This window comes from Bos taurus, chromosome 2 (assembly GCF_002263795.3).
Source record: "Bos taurus isolate L1 Dominette 01449 registration number 42190680 breed Hereford chromosome 2, ARS-UCD2.0, whole genome shotgun sequence".
Classification (NCBI taxonomy): Eukaryota; Metazoa; Chordata; class Mammalia; order Artiodactyla; family Bovidae; genus Bos; species Bos taurus.
The window spans coordinates 76,140,276-76,159,039 of record NC_037329.1 but is presented as its reverse complement, the minus strand read 5'-3'; the positions used below and the strand labels follow the sequence as shown (position 1 = coordinate 76,159,039).

Sequence of the window (18,764 nt, the reverse complement as noted above, 5' to 3'; positions counted from 1 at the left end):
TTCATTGCACTCCAGAGAGAAATCCAGCTCCACCCCCCAGAACACTGATGCAAGCTGCCCTAACAAAGAAACCTTGAAAAGCCACTCATCCAACCCCACCCACAGGGAGGAACCTCCACAATAAAAAGGAACCACAAATTTCCAGAATACAGAAAGGCCACCCCAAACACAGCAATCTAAATGAGATGAAAAGACAGAGAAATACTCAGCAGGTAAAGGAACATGGTAAATGCCCACCAAACCAAACTAAAGAGGAGGAGATAAGGAGTCTATCTGAAAAACAATTCAGAATAATGATAATAAAAATGATCCAAAATTTTGACAACAAAATGGAGTTACAGATAAATAGCTTGGAGACAAGTATTGAGAAGATGCAAGAAATGTTTAACAAGGACCTAGAAGAAATAAAAAAGAGTCAATCAATAATGAATAATGCAATAAATGAGATAAAAAACACTCTGGAGGGAACCAAAAGTAGAATAACTGAGGCAGAGATAGGACAAGTGGGGTAGAAGATAGAATAGTAGAAATAAAGGAAGCAGAGAGGAAAAAAGAAAAAGGAATTTAAAGAAATGAGGAAAACCTCAGGGACCCCTGGGACAATGTTAAACACCCTAACATTAGAATCAGAGGAGTCCCAGAAGAAGACAAAAAGAAAGGCCATGAGAAAATACTTGAGGAGATAATAGTTGAAAACTTCCCTAAAATGGGGAAGGAAATAGTCACCCAAGTCCAAGAAACCCAAGAGTCCCAAACAGGATAAACCCAAGGTTAAACACCACAAGACACATATAAATCAAATTAGCAAAGATCAAACACAAAGAACAAATATTAAAAGCAGCAAGGGGAAAACAACAAATAACACACAAGGGGATTCCCATAAGGATAACAGCTGATCTTTCAATAGAAACTCTTCAGGCCAGAAGGGAATGGCAGGACATACTTAAAGTGATGAAAGTGAAAAACCTACCACCCAGATTACTGTACCCAGCAAGGATCTCAATCAAATATGAAGGAGAAATCAAAACCTTTACAGACAAGCAAAAGCTGAGAGAACTCAGCACCACCAAACCAGCTTTTCATCAAATGCTAAAGGATCTTCTCTAGACAGGAAACACAGAAAGGGCATATAAACTCAAACCCGAAACAACAAAGTAAATGGCAACAGGATCATATTTATCAATAATTACCTTAAATGTAAATGGGTTGAATGCCCCAGCCAAAAGACAAAGACTGGCTGAATGGATACAAAAACAAGACCCTTATAATATGCTGTCTACAAGAGACCCACCTCAAAACAAGGGACACATACAGACTGAAAGTGAAGGGGTATAAAAAGATATTTCATGCAAAAGGAGACCAAAAGAAAGCAGGAATAGCAAGTCAGCATAGTCAGCAAAGTCAGATAAAATAGACTTTAAAATAAAGACTGTGAAAAGAGACAAAGAACACTACATAATGATCAAAGGATCAATCCAAGAAGAAGATATAACAATTATAAATACATATGCACCCAACATAGGAGCACCATAATATATAAGGCAAATGCTAACAAGTATGAAAGGGGAAATTAACAATAACACAATAATAGTGGGAGACTTTAATACCCCAATCACACCTATAGATAGATCAACTAAACAGAAAATTAACAAGGAAACACAAACTTTAAATGACTCAATGGGCCAGTTAGACCTAGCTGATATCGATAGGATATTTCACCCCCAAACAATGAATTTCACCTTTTTCTCAAGCACACACGGAACCTTCTCCAGTATAGATTACATCCTGGGCCATAAATCTAGCTTTGATAAATTCAAAAAAATTGAAATCATTCCAAGCATCTTTTCTGACCACAATGCAGTAAGATTAGATGTCAATTACAGGAAAAAAAAAACTATTAAAAATGTCAACATATGGAGGCTAAACAACATGCTTTGAATAACAAACAAATCACAGAAGAAATAAAAAAAGAAATAAAAATATGCATAGAAATGAATCAGAATAAAAACACAACAACCCAAAACCTGTGGGACACTGTAAAAGCACTGCTAAGGGGAAGGTTCATAGCAATACAGGCTTACCTAAAGCAACAAGAAAAAAGTCAACTAAATAACCTAACTCTACACCTAAAGCAACTAGAAAAGGAAGAAATTAAGAACCCCACAGTTAGTAGAAGGAAAGAAATCTTAAAACTTAGGGCATAAATAAATGCATAAGAGACCATAGCAAAAATCAACAAAGCCAAAAGCTGGTTCTTTGAGAAGATAAATAAAAGTGACAGACCATTAGCCAGACTTATCAAGAAACAAAGGTAGAAGAATCAAACCAACAAAATTAGAAATGAAAATGGAGAAAGCACAACAGACAATACAGAAATACAAAGGATCATAAGAGACTACTATCAGCAACTATATGCCAATAAAATGGACAACTCGGAAGAAATGGACAAATTCTTAGAAAAGTATAACTTTCCAAAACTGAATCAGGAAGAAATAGAAAATCTTAACAGACCCATCACAAGCATGGAAATAGAAACTATAATCAGAAATCTTCCAGCAAACAAAAGCCCAGGACCAGAGAGCTTCACAGCTGAATTCTACCAAAAATTTAGAGAATAGCTAACACCTATCTTACTCAAATTCTTCCAGAAGACTGCAGAGGAAGATAAGCCTCCGAAATCATTCTATGAGGCTACCATCACCCTAATACCAAAACCAGACAAAGATGCCACAAAAAAAAGAAAACTATAAGCCAATATCACTGATGACCATAGATGGAAAAAACCTTAGCAAAATTCTAGCAAACAGAATCCGACAACATATTAAAAAGATCATACATCATGCCCAAGTGGGCTTTATCCCAGGGATGCAAGAGTTCTTTAAAATTCACAAATTAATCAATGTAATACACTACATTAACAATTTGAAAGAGAAAAACGATATGATTATCTCAATCAGTCCAGTTCAGTTCAGTTGCTCAGTCATGTCCAACTCTTTGCGACCCCATGAATTGCAGCACGCCAGGTCTCCCAGTGCATCACCAACTCCCGGAGTTCACTCAAACTCATGTCCATCGAGTCGGTGATGTCATCCAGCTATCTCATCCTCTGTCGTCCCCTTCTCCTCCTGCCCCCAATCCCTCCCAGCATCAAAGTCTTTTCCAACGAGTCAACTCTTCACATGAGGTGGCCAAAGCATTGGAGTTTCACCTATATCATCAGTCCTTCCAATGAACACCCAGGACTGATCTCCTTTAGGATGGACTGGTTGGATCTACTTGCAGTTCAAGGGACTCTCAAGAGTCTTCTCCAACACCCCAGTTCAAAAGTATCAGTTCTTTGGCGCTCAGCTTTCTTCACAGTCCAACTCTCACATCATACATGACCATTGGAAAAACCATTTCCTTGACTAGACGGACCTTTGTTGGCAAAGTAATGTCTCTGCTTTTTCATATGCTACCTAGGTTGGTCATAATAGATACAGAGAAAGCCTTTGACAAAATTTAACATCCATTTATGATAAAAGCCCTCCAGAAAGCAGGAATAGAAAGAACATACCTCAACATAATAAAAGCTATATATGACAAACCCACAGCAAACATTATCCTCAATGGTGAAAAACTGAAAGCATTATCCCTAAAGTCAGGAACAAGAAAGGGTGCCCACTCTCACCACTACTATTTAACATAGTTTTGGAAGTTTTGGCCACAGCAATAAGAGCAGAGAATGAAATAAAACTAATTCAGATTGGAAAAGAAGTAAAACTCTCACTGTTTGCTGATGACATGATCTTCTACATACAAAGCCCCAAAGATTCCACCAGAAAATTACTAGAGCTAATCAATGACTATAGTAAAGTTGCAGGATATAAAATTAACACACAGAAATCCCTTGCATTCCTAGACACTAACAATGAGAAAACAGAAAGAGAAATTAAGGAAACAATTCCATTCACCATTGCAACGAAAAGAATATAATACTTAGGAATACATCTACCTAAAGAAACAAAAGGCCTATATATAGAAAACTATAAAACACTGGTGAAAGAAACAAAGAGGACACAAATAGATGGAGAAATATACCATATTCATGAATTGGAAGAATCAATATAGTGAAAATGAGTATACTACCCAAAGCAATCTATAGATTCAATACAATCCCTATCAAGCTACCAACAGTATTCTTCACAGAGCTAGAACAAATAATTTCATAATTTGTATGGAAACACAAAAAACCTCGAATAGGCAAAGCAATCTTGAGAAAGAAGAATGGAACTGGAGGAATCAACCTGCCTGACCTCATGCTATACTACAAAGCTACATTCATCAAGACAGTATGGTACTGACACAAAGACAGAAATATAGATCAATGGAACAGAATAGAAAGCCCAGAGATAAATCCACACACCTATGGACACCTTATCTTTGACAAAGGAGGCAAGAATATACAATGGAGAAAAGACAATCTCTTTAACAAGTGGTGTTGGGAAAACTGGTCAACCACTTGTGAAAGAATGAAACTAGATCACTTTCTAACACCATACAAAAAAACAAACTCAAAATGGATTAAAGATCTAAACATAAGACCAGAAACCATAAAACTCCTAGAGGAGAACATAGGCAAAATACTCTCCGACATAAATCACAGCAGGATCCTCTATGAACCACCTCCCAGAGTAATGGAAATAAAAGCAAAAATAAACAAATGGGACCTAATTAAACTTAAAAGCTTTTGCACAATGAAAGAAACTATAAGCAAGGTGAAAAGACAGCCTTCAGAATGGGAGAAAATAATATCAAACAAAGCAACTGACAAAGAATTAATCTCAAAAATATACAAGCAACTCCTGCAGTTCAATTCCAGAAAAATAAATGACCCAATCAAAATATAGGCCAAAAAACTAAACAGACATTTCTCCAAAGGATACATACAGATGGTTAACAAACACATGAAAAGATGCTCAACATCACTCATTATCAGAGAAATGCAAATCAAAACCACAATGAGGTACCATCTCAGCCGATCAGAATGGCTGCTATCCAAAAATCTACAAACAAATGCTAGAGAGGGTGTGGAGAAAAGGGAACCCTCTTACACTATTGATGGGAATGCAAACTAGTACAGCCACTAGGGAGAACAGTGTGGTGATTCCTTAAAAAACTGGAAATAGAACTGCCATATGACCCACCAATTCCACTGCTGGGCAAACATACCACGGAAACCAGAATTGAAAGAGACACATGTACCCTGATGTTCATCACAGCACTGTTTACAATAGCCAGGAAATGGAAGCAACCTAGATGTCCTTCAGCAGATGAATGGATAAGAAAGCAGTGGTACATATACACAATGGAATATTACTCAGCCATTAAAAAGAATACATTTGAATCAGTTCTAATGAGGTGGATGAAACTGGAGCCTATTATACAGAGTGAAGTAAGCCAGAAAGAAAAACACCAATACAGTATACTAACGCATGTATATGGAATTTAGAAAGATGGTAACGATAACTCTGTATGCAAGACAGCAAAAGAGACAAAGATGTATTGAATAGTCTTTTGGACTCTGTGGGACAAGGCGAGGGTGGGATGAACTTAGAGAATAGCATTGAAACATGTGTATTATCATATGTGAAAACAGATCGCCAGTCCAGGTTTGATGCATGAGACAGGGTGCTTGGGGCTGGTGCACTGGGATGACCCAGAGAGATGGGATGGGGAGGGAGGTAGGAGGGGTGGTTCAGGATAGGGAACACATGTACACCCATAGCTGATTCATGTCAATGTATGGCAAAAACCACTACAGTATTGTAAAGTAATTGGCCTCCAATTAAAATAAATAAATTAAAAAAAAAAGAAATTTTAAAAATATAGAAAAATACAAAGAATTTTTTAAAGAAAAAAAAATTAAATCTAAAAGTGATTCTAAATCACTGCAGACGGTGACTGCAGCCATGAAATTAAAGGACTCTTGCTCCTTGGAAGGAAAGTTATGACCAACCTAGACAGCACATTACAAAGCAGAGACATTACTTTGTCAACAAAGCTCTGTCTAGTCAAGGCTATGATTTTTCCAGTGGTCATGCATGGATGTGAGAGTTGGACTGTAAAGAAAGCTGAGCACTGAAGAATTGATACTTTTGAACTGTGGTGTTGGAGAATATCTTGAGAGTCCCTTGAACTGCAAGGAGATCCAACCAGTCCATCCTAAAGGAAATCAGTCCTGGGTGTTCACTGGAAGGACTGGTGTTGAAGTTGAAACTCCAATACTTTGGCCACCTGATGCAAAGAGCTGACTCATTGGAAAAGACCCTGATGCTGGGAAAGATTGAAGGCAGGAGGCGAAGGGGACGATGGAGGATGAGATGGTTGGATGGCATCACCAACTCGATGGACATTAAGTTTGGTCTCTGGGAGTTGGTGATGGACAGGGAGGCCTGGTGTGCTGCAGTCCATGGGTTCGAAAAGAGTTGGACATGACTGAGAGACTGAGGTGAACTGAACTAAATTGAAGATTCTAAAAGTCTTGTTAAGTTTGTCCCTGAGACACTTTCACATCTGATTATTTAGTGAAGTGGGGACTCTGGCTTACTCATAAATCATAGTACATCATTAAGCAGCTGCTCAGTGGCCTCATTCCTGAACATTCCATTTAGTACCAGATCAGAAATTCTAAAAATTGGTTTTTTTAGAGCATGCATATTGACTGCTGTATGTTGCACAAGTGTATTTCCAGGATTCTTGTTCTGAAGTAAACTTTGCAAAATAAAATAAACCTCTTGAGTACTAGTAAACTGGTATTCCATCCGAGGGGTTCAATGCTATAGTTGTATTGCTTAGTAAATCAACTTTAAATAAATATTACAAACTCCATCTCATTTGAAAATTGAAGATCTTCAAAAGACTTGTGAAAGTGTCATTCAAGAGATTTTCTACTTCTCTGATCCAGCATTCTTAATCAAGTCAATACCTTGTATTGATGTTGTGGGGTACTGACTTTTTTCTGAAAAGTTAAATCACTTAAATAATTTTTTAAAAACTTGGTTGTTTGGCTATTGCTTTCATCTTATTTATCAGGATTAACTCTAGTGAATCTATAGTCTGATTTATAATTTTCAATTTAAAATAAAAAAAGAAAAACTCTCAAGGTAACCTATTTATTCAATAATACGATCTGATCGAAATATCAATGAATAGTAGGCACAAGTCAGATTTTACATATGCTCGTGAAATGTTTGGTAAAATACTCTGAGTCTCTGTTTGATGGCCTTCTATAAGGCCTATATACTGTTTCAGAGAATTTGAGCACTATTTAAAATGTGCAAAAAACACAGATCGCATTAGTGCTTTCTCAGTTTTATATTTTAAAAATAGCACATGAAATAGACAATAGAGTTTCTTCTTTTGCAGTGGATCTGACAAAGGTTAAGGTGAGAAAAGTAAATCAGTTTTGTGAAAATTAGAAAAAAATCAAGTGTTGTAAAGAAGTAATAGAAAGTACAGTTTGGCAATAGAGTACATTTAGGACCCAATCTTAGTTTTGCAGTCTGGCATCACCAAAGTTGGTTATGTGAGCTTGGATGGGTCTCTGTGGGCCTCATGCCTCTTGTTTACAGAGATGTTCATACTGAATCTCCAGAATTTATGACACCTTTATATGTATATAGAATGACATTTGCTTACAAATGAAACGTATGATTTTTGTTCAGCAGCTGTTAGCTTCCTCAATAGTGATACAAGTGGACATGCATTTATTTATTTTTTTTTTCAACATTTGAGCCTTGTTTCTGTGCATGGCTCATCAGGATGTCCCCACCCACTGTGACTGGAGTGGTGATGATCCCTTCACAAGTCTTTTCCCCTCCTGGTAATTTACATCTGACAACTTGGTCCTGAAGCTGCTGCCTCTCCCAAATGCCCTGAAGGCATTGTAAGTGTCTCTGGGGAGGCCTTAGCTAGAATTTACCACTGGTGCTATGTATAATAGTTTCCTGCCTCTTCTCCTCTGCCCACCTAGCATCTTCTGCCTCCTTCCAAAGATCAAGGCTATTTTGAGGCTGAGGTAAGGGACAGGAACAGACTCCTTCCCCCCAATTCTGAAAGTTCTGGTAATTCTGCAGTTCTTGCAATAACCATCCAAAAAAATAGTTCATGTTACGTCTCCAATAACAATTGTCATGGAGGCTGCAAGGACCTATAAGACAGACCCCTGCCTTTAAGGGGCTTGGGATTTTGTGGAAGTAAGCCCAGAGAAGCTGTTCATCCTTGAAATACGTCCTGATCCATATGATAAGCTGAAAGCAAGTTATTTTATTCTAAAGAAAATAAAGCTCAGGATTTAAAAAATATTTAAACAAAAGACCTCAAAACTTCAGTTCAATCTGAGAAACAACCAGTTCTGATTGAAAATGCCAAAGAAAATAAATAACCTCATGTCTATCTATCCCTCTCAAGTCAACATAAAACCTTAAAATTGCTCTTCAAAATGGAAAGGGTATTTATTTCTCTTTTCAAACTAAAAACAAACTTTAAAAAAACCTGTAAAATTTATGGGGCCTTCAAAGTTGAAAAAAAAATTTACTTGTCTCCAAAAGAGACTATTGCTATGTTCCGTATAAATGTTCTGTATAAATATTACAGAATATACATGTTCTGTATAAATATTACCACCTAATAATGACAAACAACTCAAAATAAAGATGACTACTATAATAGCCTCCAGAGTCAGTCTGCCATAACTAATCTTAATCCACAGTTTACTATTATTTCAATTAAGAATAGTGATGAGTGGGCAATTAACAAATAACAGTGAATATAAAATAGAATTTTTTTCCAAAAGAATGAGCAATATAGAAAAATGCATGTGCAAACAACATCAATTAGAAAGTATAATTGGGATTGATTTAAGAGGGAAGAAATCTGAGAAGATTATGAGAAGAAAAGAGAGTGTGATCAACTGCCGAATCTTCACATTTTAAGTACATACATTTAGAAAAAAATAAATGTCTCATGAGGTTTTCTTCTCTAAAGTAAAGGCAACATGATCTAATACATTATTTTGTTTAGTGCATGAGTTTCTGAAATCTCTTCTGGGTGCCCTTTGCTCTCTGTCTCTAACTCCCTTTCCCCACCTCATAATTTGGGGACAGTCTTTCAGGTATTCTTTGGGGTCAAGAGCTTGGGTCTAGGGGTGTGGAAGGAACTTTTTTTCTACAACTTGGACCAAACTGTCCTTTACTTCCAAGCTGAAGATTGTCTATAAATGCAAAATCATTCTAAAATTTATATATATTTTTTGTATTTATAAACTTTTAAATTGTTTTCAAAACTTGAATAGAGGCAGGGGAACATAGTGGCTTTAAAATCAGACCAGGCTATGGCGTTCTAGGTCAAGATTCACCAATTGGATAACTTTGGTTGAGTTACATAACTGAGCTAATTCCGTCTTTGCAAGGTACATAAAGTACTCGGCAAATAATAAATAATAAATGCATGCTCAGTCAACAAATACCTTCTCATTAACGATCAGACTTCTGTGGTATAGTTGTTTTTATTGAAGAAAGAACTGAGGCCCAGTCAATGAACTTCCCATGTTACCAGAGAAAGAGGAAAACACTCAACTATTTGTAACAGATATCCTCATTTCCCTACGAACTGGAGTCATGCTGGAGATAGGACTTAGACAAAGTCTAATTATTTCTGAATGGGCACTCAACAGTTATCAAGCTATTGGCAATCTGCATAGAAGAAAATGACAGAAATGTTCCCTGGTTACCATGATCGCATCTCATTTTTATTCAGCTGATGAGAAAAGATGTCCTACCCAGATGCTGTCTTCTTGCTTGTACTGTTTCCAGTTGCGTCCTGTGTCACTGAACATCAGGCTGTAGCTCGTCACCCAGTCAGAGCTTCCGTATCTTCCCTGCGTGGCCACTGCTGTAATCTCCACTCTGTTTCCCAGGTCCATCTGGAGCCACTGCTGAGCATTGGAATCTGCTGGGGACCAACCGCCAGTTCCTGGAACAGGATGAGAGAGAGAGCTGTAGCAACATCTCACAGAGCCACAACTTTCACCTCTCAAAGAGAAAAACAAAACAAAGCAAAAAACAGTGTTCAGCTAAAACATTTTTATAACCCCAAAACATGTCCTACCTCTCTTTACAAACCCCTGGTACTTTGAAAAATTTTTATTGGATTATAAATTGATTTATAATGTTGCATTAGTTTCTGGAGTGCAGCAAAGTGATTCAGTTATACATATATTCATTCTTTTTCAGATTATTTCCCCTTATAGGTTAAATCAATTAGGTTATCACAGAATATTGAGTAGAGTTCCCTGTGCTATACAATAGGTCTTATATAGTGTATGATCTGTATGCTATTCCAAAATTCCTGATTTATCCCTCTCCACCATGTTTTCCCCTGGTAACCATGACTGTTTTCTATGTCTGTGAGTCTATTTTTGTTTTGTATATACATTCATCTGAATGACTTTTATATATCCCATGTGTAAGAGATATCATATGATATTTATCTTTCTCTGACTTCACTTTGTATGATAATCTCTCTGCTGTGCTGTGCTTAGTCACTCAGTAATGTCCAACTCTTTGTGACCCTATAGATTGTAGCCTGCCAAGCTCCTCTATCCATGGGATTTTCCAGGCAAGAATACTGGAGTGGGTTGCCATGCCCTCCTCCAGGGGATCTTCCCAACCCAGGGATCAAACCCAGGTCTCCCACATTGCAGGTGATTCTTTACCATCTGAAACACCAGGGAAGACCATGAATACTGGAGTGGGCAGCCCATTCCTTCTCTAGGGGATCTTCCTGGCCCAGGAATCGAACTGGGGTCACCTTAATTGCAGGTGGATTCTTTACCAGGTGAGCTACCAGGGAAGCCCTATGATAATCTCTAGGTCCATCCAAATGGCAAATGACATTATTTCATTCTTTTTTATGGCTGAGTAGTAGTCCCTTGTATGTATAAATCACATCTTCTTTATCCATTAATCTGTCAATTGATATTTAGGCTGCTTTTATGTCTTGGCTATTGTAAACAGTGATGCACAAGTATTCTTGACCCAATTTTCATTGTCCCCTTCCGTTAAATTCTCTTTTGTGGTTTAAAATTCAACTCAAATGCTGTTTCTTCTATGATTTTTCCCTTTTCTTGTCTATTGTTATAATTTTCTTCTCCTGGATTCCTAATGGGATTTATTTGATCTACTTTCTATTTTTTTACAACCTTAACCTTTAACATGACTTATATCCTCTGTCTGACTGGACTTTTCTTGTTTCCTTCTTTGTTTTCATCTCTCATTCTTCTCTTTCTTTTCCCTAATCCTTAGCTCTCTCCAAATACATGCTGTGAATCTGCCATGGGCCAGACATTTTTCTATGGATGCAAAGATTCATGATCATTAACTATGTCTTTGAATGATCACTCATTCAACAGATCCTCACTGAGCATCAGGAGTGTGCTGGGTAATGAGAGAGAGGGACACACAAACAAAAATATGTAATGTGATGTGAAAGAAAAGCTTCAGTGAAGTAAACACAAGGTTCAATAGAAGCACAGATTACAGAATGCCTCAGTAGGTGATCAGAAAGACCAAGAGACAGTGATAGTGGAGCTGCAAGCTGAAGCAAGCATGGTCATTTTCCCAGCAAACAAGGTGAGACAAAGTTGGAGAGCCCAAAAAGGACCAAGTAAACAGCACATGCAACATCTCAGAGAGACATGAAAGAGAAGGTCCCAGCTGTGGGTCTCCCTGTGAGTCCATATGTTTGACACACAGGAACTTTCTGGCATATAAACCTAAGTCTTTGGGCCCTGGAATTTTATCATGTGACACACTGGAACTCTGCAGAAGATCCATAGAATCTCTTCCTTCTTTGGAAGACTTGTGGCCTAAATTTTCTATTTTCATTTTACACAGGAACAAAGAGGTATGCATTCATTCTTACTGACCCAAGAGTCTACAAGGCATCTGAATCCTGAGTGGGACCTATTGTAGAATGTCTATGCTATGGATGCACCCCAATGTTCACGGTAGCATTATTTACAATAACCAAGATACATAAGCAACATAAGTGTCCATCAACTGATAGTGAATAAGGAAGATGTGGTAAGTATATAGAATGGAGTATTACTCAGCCATAGAGAAGAATGGAATAATGCCATTTGCAGCAACATGAATGGACCTAGAGATTATATTAAGTGATGTAAGCCAGACAAAAACAAATATCATATGATATTTTTTATATGTAGAATCTAAAAAAATGTTACAAATGAATGCAGTATATAAAACAAAAATAGACCTGCCAATATAGAAAACAAATTTATGGTCGTTAAGGGAAAAGGGAGGATGCATAAATTAGGAGTTTGGGATTAACAGATACGTACTATGAGAACAAAGATCTATTTTTAATATATAGTACAGGGAACTATACTCAATGTTCTGTGATAACCTATAATAGAAAATACTTTGAAAAAATAGATACATATGGATACATAACTGATTCACTGTGCTGTACACTTGAAACTAACATGACATTGTTAATCAACTATACTTCAACTAAAAAGAAAAGAAATAAGAACCTTTTATTAAGAACTTTGCTCAGGGTATTGGATTGGCTGACTCATTGGATTTTTTAATTTAGAAGGGTTAACCAATAAATCCCTTTTGATTTCAACCTATGTCACTGAAAATCATTTTAGTCATGTCCCAGACTACATTCTTGCCATCTCAGGAGGAGTCAATTGGACCCATTCTTGGTACTGAGAACTTTCTGAGCCCCATCTGGCTGCTGATTGCAGAGAGAGCTTGACACTACCTGGGAACGGGCTTGTGAACAAAGCAGGATTAAACATGAAGTGGGCCTTACTTTGGCCATAAGGCATATTCTACCAGTTATCAATCAATTTTCTCCCAATAATTAGCTAGTACTGTGATGAAAGAATTGATGCTTTTGAATTGTAGTGCTGGAGAAGACCCTTGAGAGTAGCTTGGACAGTAAGGAGATGTAACCAGTCAATGCTAAAGGAAATCAACCCTTAATATTCATTGAAAAGACTCTTGCTGAAGCTGAAGCTCCAATACTTTGGCCACCTGATGTGAAGAACTGATACTGATGCTGGGAAAGATCAAAGGCAAAAGCAGAAGGGGTCAATAGAGGATGAGATGGTTAGATAACATCACTGACTCAATGGACATGAATTTGATCACACTCTAGGAGATAGTGGAGAACAGGGAAGCCTGGTGTGCTACAGTCTGTGGGGTAACAAAGAGTTGGACATGACTTAGTCCCTAAACAACAATGACTCTAACTGAGCAGGATCCGATAAGGCCTTCTCAGAATAGAACCCTCCCCTTCCCAACCCCATGTCCTCTGCCTGCCATTTGTCTGTAGACAAACCTTATAGACAATTAAATTTAATTCGAGAAATGAGAAAACACAGAAAGAAAGGAAAATAGGAAGTGAGGCAAAATAATAACACTTTAGCCATTAAACAAAGCCAAGGACCTTTAGCTCCTCCTCAAGCACTATAGATAGTCTGAGTCACATTCTTTGAGCTGTTTTGCAGATATTTAAATCCCCACCAGGTGGAAGAAATTCATGATATGCTGTTCATAAGCATGTAGACCCCAGACCAGTTAGAACAAGAAATTTAATGATGCTGACTCACAATTACCTCACCACCAACCAATCAAAATATCCATGAGCTGATCACCCACATAGGACCCCCTCTCTCAGTTTGTCTTTAAAAACCTGTCTCTGAAATCCTTTGGGGTATTCGGTTCTTGGGCCTAGATCTGATAGAGAGAGTGCCTGATGAACTATGGAATGAGGTTCGTGACATTGTACAGGAGACAGGGATCAAGACCATTCCCATAGAAAAGAAATGCAAAAAAGCAAAATGGCTGTCTGGGGAGGCCTTACAAATAGCTGTGAAAAGAAGAGAAGCGAAAAGCAAAGGAGAAAAGGAAAGATATAAACATCTGAATGCAGAGTTCCAAAGAATAGCAAGAAGAGATAAGAAAGCCTTCTTCAGTGATCAATGCAAAGGAATAGAGGAAAACAACAGAATGGGAAAGACTAGGGATCACTTCAAGAAAATCAGAGATACCAAAGGAACATGTCATGCAAAGATGAGCTCGATAAAGGACAGAAATGGTATGGACCTAACAGAAGCAGAAGATAATAAGAAGAGATGGCAAGAATACACAGAAGAACTGTACAAAAAAAAATCTTCACGACCCAGATAATCACGATGGTGTGATCACTGACCTAGAGCCAGACATCCTGGAATGTGAAGTCAAGTGGGCCTTAGAAAGCATCACTACGAACAAAGCGAGTGGAGGTGATGGAATTCCAGTTGAGCTATTTCAAATCCTGAAAGATGATTCTGTGAAAATGCTGCACTCAATATGCCATCAAATTTGGAAAACTCAGCAGTGGCCACAGGACTGGAAAAGGTCAGTTTTCATTCCAATCCCAAAGAAAGGCAATGCCAAAGAATGCTCAAACTACCACACAATTGCACTCATCTCACACGCTAGTAAAGTAATGCTCAAAATTCTCCAAGCCAGGCTTCAGCAATATGTGAACCGTGAACTTCCTGATGTTCAAGCTGGTTTTAGAAAAGGCAGAGGAACCAGAGATCAAATGGCCAAACATCCGCTGGATCATGGAAAAAGCAAGAGAATTCCAGGAAAACATCTATTTCTGCTTTAGTGCCTATGCCAAAGCCTTTGACTGTGTGGATCACAATAAACTGTGAAAAATTCTGAAAGAGATGGGAATACCAGACCACCTGATCTGCCTCTTGAGAAATTTGTATGCAGGTCAGGAAGCAACAGTTAGAACTGGACATGGAACAACAGACTGGTTCCAAATAGGAAAAGGAGTTCATCAAGGCTATATATTGTCACCCTGTTTATTTAACTTATATGCAGAGTACATCATGAGAAACGCTGGACTGGAAGAAACACAAGCTGGAATCAAGATTGCCGGGAGAAATATCAATAACCTCAGATACGCAGATGACACCACCCTTATGGCAGAAAGTGAAGAGGAACAAAAAGCCTCTTGATGAAGGTGAAAGTCGAGAGTGAAAAAGTTGGCTTAAAGCTCAACATTCAGAAAACGAAGATCATGGCATCTGGTCCCATCACTTCATGGGAAATAGATGGGGCAACAGTGGAAACAGTGTCAGACTTTATTTTTCTGGGCTCCAAAATCACTACAGATGGTGACTGCAGCCATGAAATTAAAAGATGCTTACTCCTTGGAAGGAAAGTTATGACCAACCTAGGTAGCATTTTCAAAAGCAGAGACATTACTTTGCCAACAAAGATTCATCTAGTCAAGGCTATGGTTTTTCCTGTGGTCATGTATGGATGTGAGAGTTGGACTGTGAAGAAGGCTGAGTGCCAAAGAATTGATGCTTTTGAACTGTGGTGTTGGAGAAGACTCTTAAGAGTCCCTTGGACTGCAAGGAGATCCAACCCTGGGATTGGATCTGAAGGAGATCAGCCCTGGGATTTCTTTGGAAGGAATGATGCTAAAGCTGAAACTCTAGTACTTTGGCCACCTCATGCGAAGAGTTGATTCATTGGAAAAGACCCTGATGCTGGGAGGGATTGGGGGCAGGAAGAGAAGGGGAGGACAGAGGATGAGATCGCTGGATGGCATCACTGACTCGATGGACGTGAGTCTGAGTGAACTCTGGGAGTTGGTGATGGACAGGGAGGCCTGGCGTGCTGCGATTCATGGGGTCGCAAAGAGTCAGACATGACTGAGCGACTGATCTGATCTGATCTGATCTGCCTGGACTTCTTCAGTAAACATGGGCCTTCAATAAAGCTATTTCTTTTTACTTCATCGAAGTCATTCTCTGAGAGTCAATCTGGCCAAATTTCAGCAACAGTACTTTTAACCATTTGTTTGATAATATTTTTTTTCACTCCCCTGAGTAGATTTAAATGCAGGGAAAGAAAGAAAGGAAGTATGCTCAGTTCTCACTCTGGAATGTCTTTTATTCTGTGTTTTGCAAGTTGTGAATACAGTGCTGGATATTACTGATATTCACTAATATCCATTTTCTCCTCCTTTTGTAGTAGTAGGACTATGGAGGGTGGATGGATTAACTGCACTTTTAAGCTCCCAATACCACTGAAGTTATACCCGTATGGACAAGTTCTCCCCAATAAAAATGTGAGTGGAAAGAAGATATGCCACCTGCAGGCCATCAGGTCTCTTCCCTACTTGCTTTCTCCTTTCACCACTGATGGAGGCAGCCAAAAAGGAAGTAGAAGATGTCAGGATCTCAGCATGGAAAGATGTTAGATTCCTGCACCATCACATGTTAACTACGTTATTAACGAGAGCTAAAGACTTATTTTGTTTAAGCTATTGCATGTTGAAATTTATTTGACACTGCAGTTTAACCTACCTTAATGCATATAGAATATCCTGTGGAGTAAATAGAATAATGCCTATGATATAGTTGAGGAAACTGAGATCCAGCAGTTGTAGAACACCTGGGACTCATGACTCTAGCACTGCTATTTGAGACAATTATATAACAGAAAAACGTTCTAACAGCCCAAAAATCAATAAAGAAGGAAAGCACAGGGAGGAGACATTCGAGCAGAAATTCTGAGCTGCCAGTTCTAGAAGTATATTTTTAATCAATCAACATTGCAGTAACCAATATGTCCACAGTTCCCAATAGAATCTATCCTCTCTTAACTTCTCAAAACAGGGAGGCCCAAGTACGAGGAGATATTATTTTTCCAAGAAATCTACAATTATTCTGAAACTACTCTTTAATTCAACTCAATTTTCCCTGCTGCCCATTTCATGAGACATGTCTCTTCTTGAGTGTAAAAAGCAAGGTTTTGTAAGTTGTATCATCTCAACAATATTAAAGCATGCTAAAAAAGAAACATGTATGGTGATTTCTTCTGAGAGATGAAAATATTAGTAATTTTATTCTTTTATGCTTTTTGCATATAACCTAATTTTTATTTCAGCATGTCTTTCTTTTATAAACCAAGACTCATTTGTACATGGCTTATTTCATGAAGAATATATGTAGTGACTTGAGAATCAGTGGTATAATATAGGACTCTGTGTGACCATCACAATTTTTGATACAAAAATTCTCAAACCTTACCTATTTCCCTTTACCCTTGTGTCCACAATTAGACTTCCTTGTTCACTTTAGTGTTTTCCTTCATTTATTCTAAGTATACTTATTATAGTTATATATGATAATAATTTATGCTAGTGATAGAAGAAAGAAAATAAGTCATTTTCCCCACTGTCTCTCAAAGAATACAGTCACAAAAGATTGACCCAAACCAAATCCAAAAAAACAAAAGGGGGACTGGGTAACGGTGAAAATATTCCTTAAAATTTATCTAAAGAAAATCACAACTTCCTTTTGCCCACAGTAGAAAACCATAGCTTATTGCTGCTGCTGCTGCTGCTGCTGCTGCTGCTGCTGCTGCTAAGTTGCTTCAGTCGTGTCCAACTCTGTGTGACCCCAGAGACGGCAGCCCACCAGGCTCCCCCATCCCTGGGATTCTCCAGGCAAGAACACTGGAGTGGGTTGCCATTTCCTTCTCCAATGCATGAAAGTGAAAAGTGAAAGTGAAGTCACTCAGTCGTGTCCAACTCTTCGAGACCCCATGGACTGCAGCCTACCACGCTCCTCCGTCCATGGGATTTGCCAGGCAAGAGTACTAGAGAGGGTTGCCATTGCCTTCTCCACCATAGCTTATTAATCCTCCCCAAATTAACCAAAGTGGAATAATTGATGTTAGTATTCATTAACACATCAAGTTAAGTAGTTTCCAAACCCAGGAGCTTCAGCCTAAGCTCTTAAAATGAAGGGTCACTCTCTGGGTGATAATTGCCAAGGCCTTTCCCCTGCTTTTGAAGATTCTCCCAGCATTACAGGTAACAGGCAAGACACTCAGGGTTTCTGTGGTTACTATGGCAAAATTTTTGCTCCTTCCACCAAACAATAAATGTGTTTTCACAAATGATGAGAGTAGCCTGAAGATACTGTTTGTAGTTACTCTTAAGACACACTGTACCCACACTAGCTTTCTATTTCTTAATTGTTCTCAAGGTTGAGGTGTAACATACACAGAGAAATCTGCACTTGGCATATTGCAGGTGTTAACTTAGGCAGGGCTTTCTGTAATTGTGGCTGCTGTATCAATAATCAGTAGTTACAATTACCACAAATCCTACATTTTGAATTGAAAGGAATTTGATAAAATTTCAAAGGAAAAGTATAGTTTTAAGGGAAAAATAACTTCACCTTAGATTTTTATAGAATCTAGAACATGGGATCCTGAATAACTTGAAGATTACACTTAGTTTATTCTTAGCATACCCCAAGCATCATACATACATGCTATGTAATTTCACTTTAGGGGAGAAGATGGAAATGAAATCCAAGAGACCTGGTTCAAGATCCTGCTCAGGTCCTGAGGTTAGATTGGATGAGAGTCTCAACTGTGCTCCATCATCAGAAAGCACCTGGAGTGCTTGTGAAGATGACAAATTCTTTGGCTCACTCCTTGATAACTGATGCAGGGGCCTAACCCAGAAATCTGTATCTTGAGAAAGGTATTCGTGACATGCTGAGTGGTTTGGGAGACACTGGATGAAAGCGCTTCTGAAGTTTCAGTTCTACTATTTTACTGAGAAGAGTAGAATTCTTCATTTGTTTCATGATCCAA

General features: G+C 38.2%; 1 protein-coding gene across 1 annotated transcript in view; it reads right to left on the bottom strand.

The window, feature by feature from the left end:
• CNTNAP5 (contactin associated protein family member 5) overlaps window positions 1–18,764 on the bottom strand; it is a 1,040,042-nt gene that overhangs the window by 769,299 nt on the left and 251,979 nt on the right. The window contains exon 3 of the mRNA XM_024981085.2: window positions 9,821–10,014. Within this exon, the coding sequence (XP_024836853.1) occupies window positions 9,821–10,014 (194 nt within the window). The remainder of the gene's footprint in view (window positions 1–9,820; window positions 10,015–18,764) is intronic.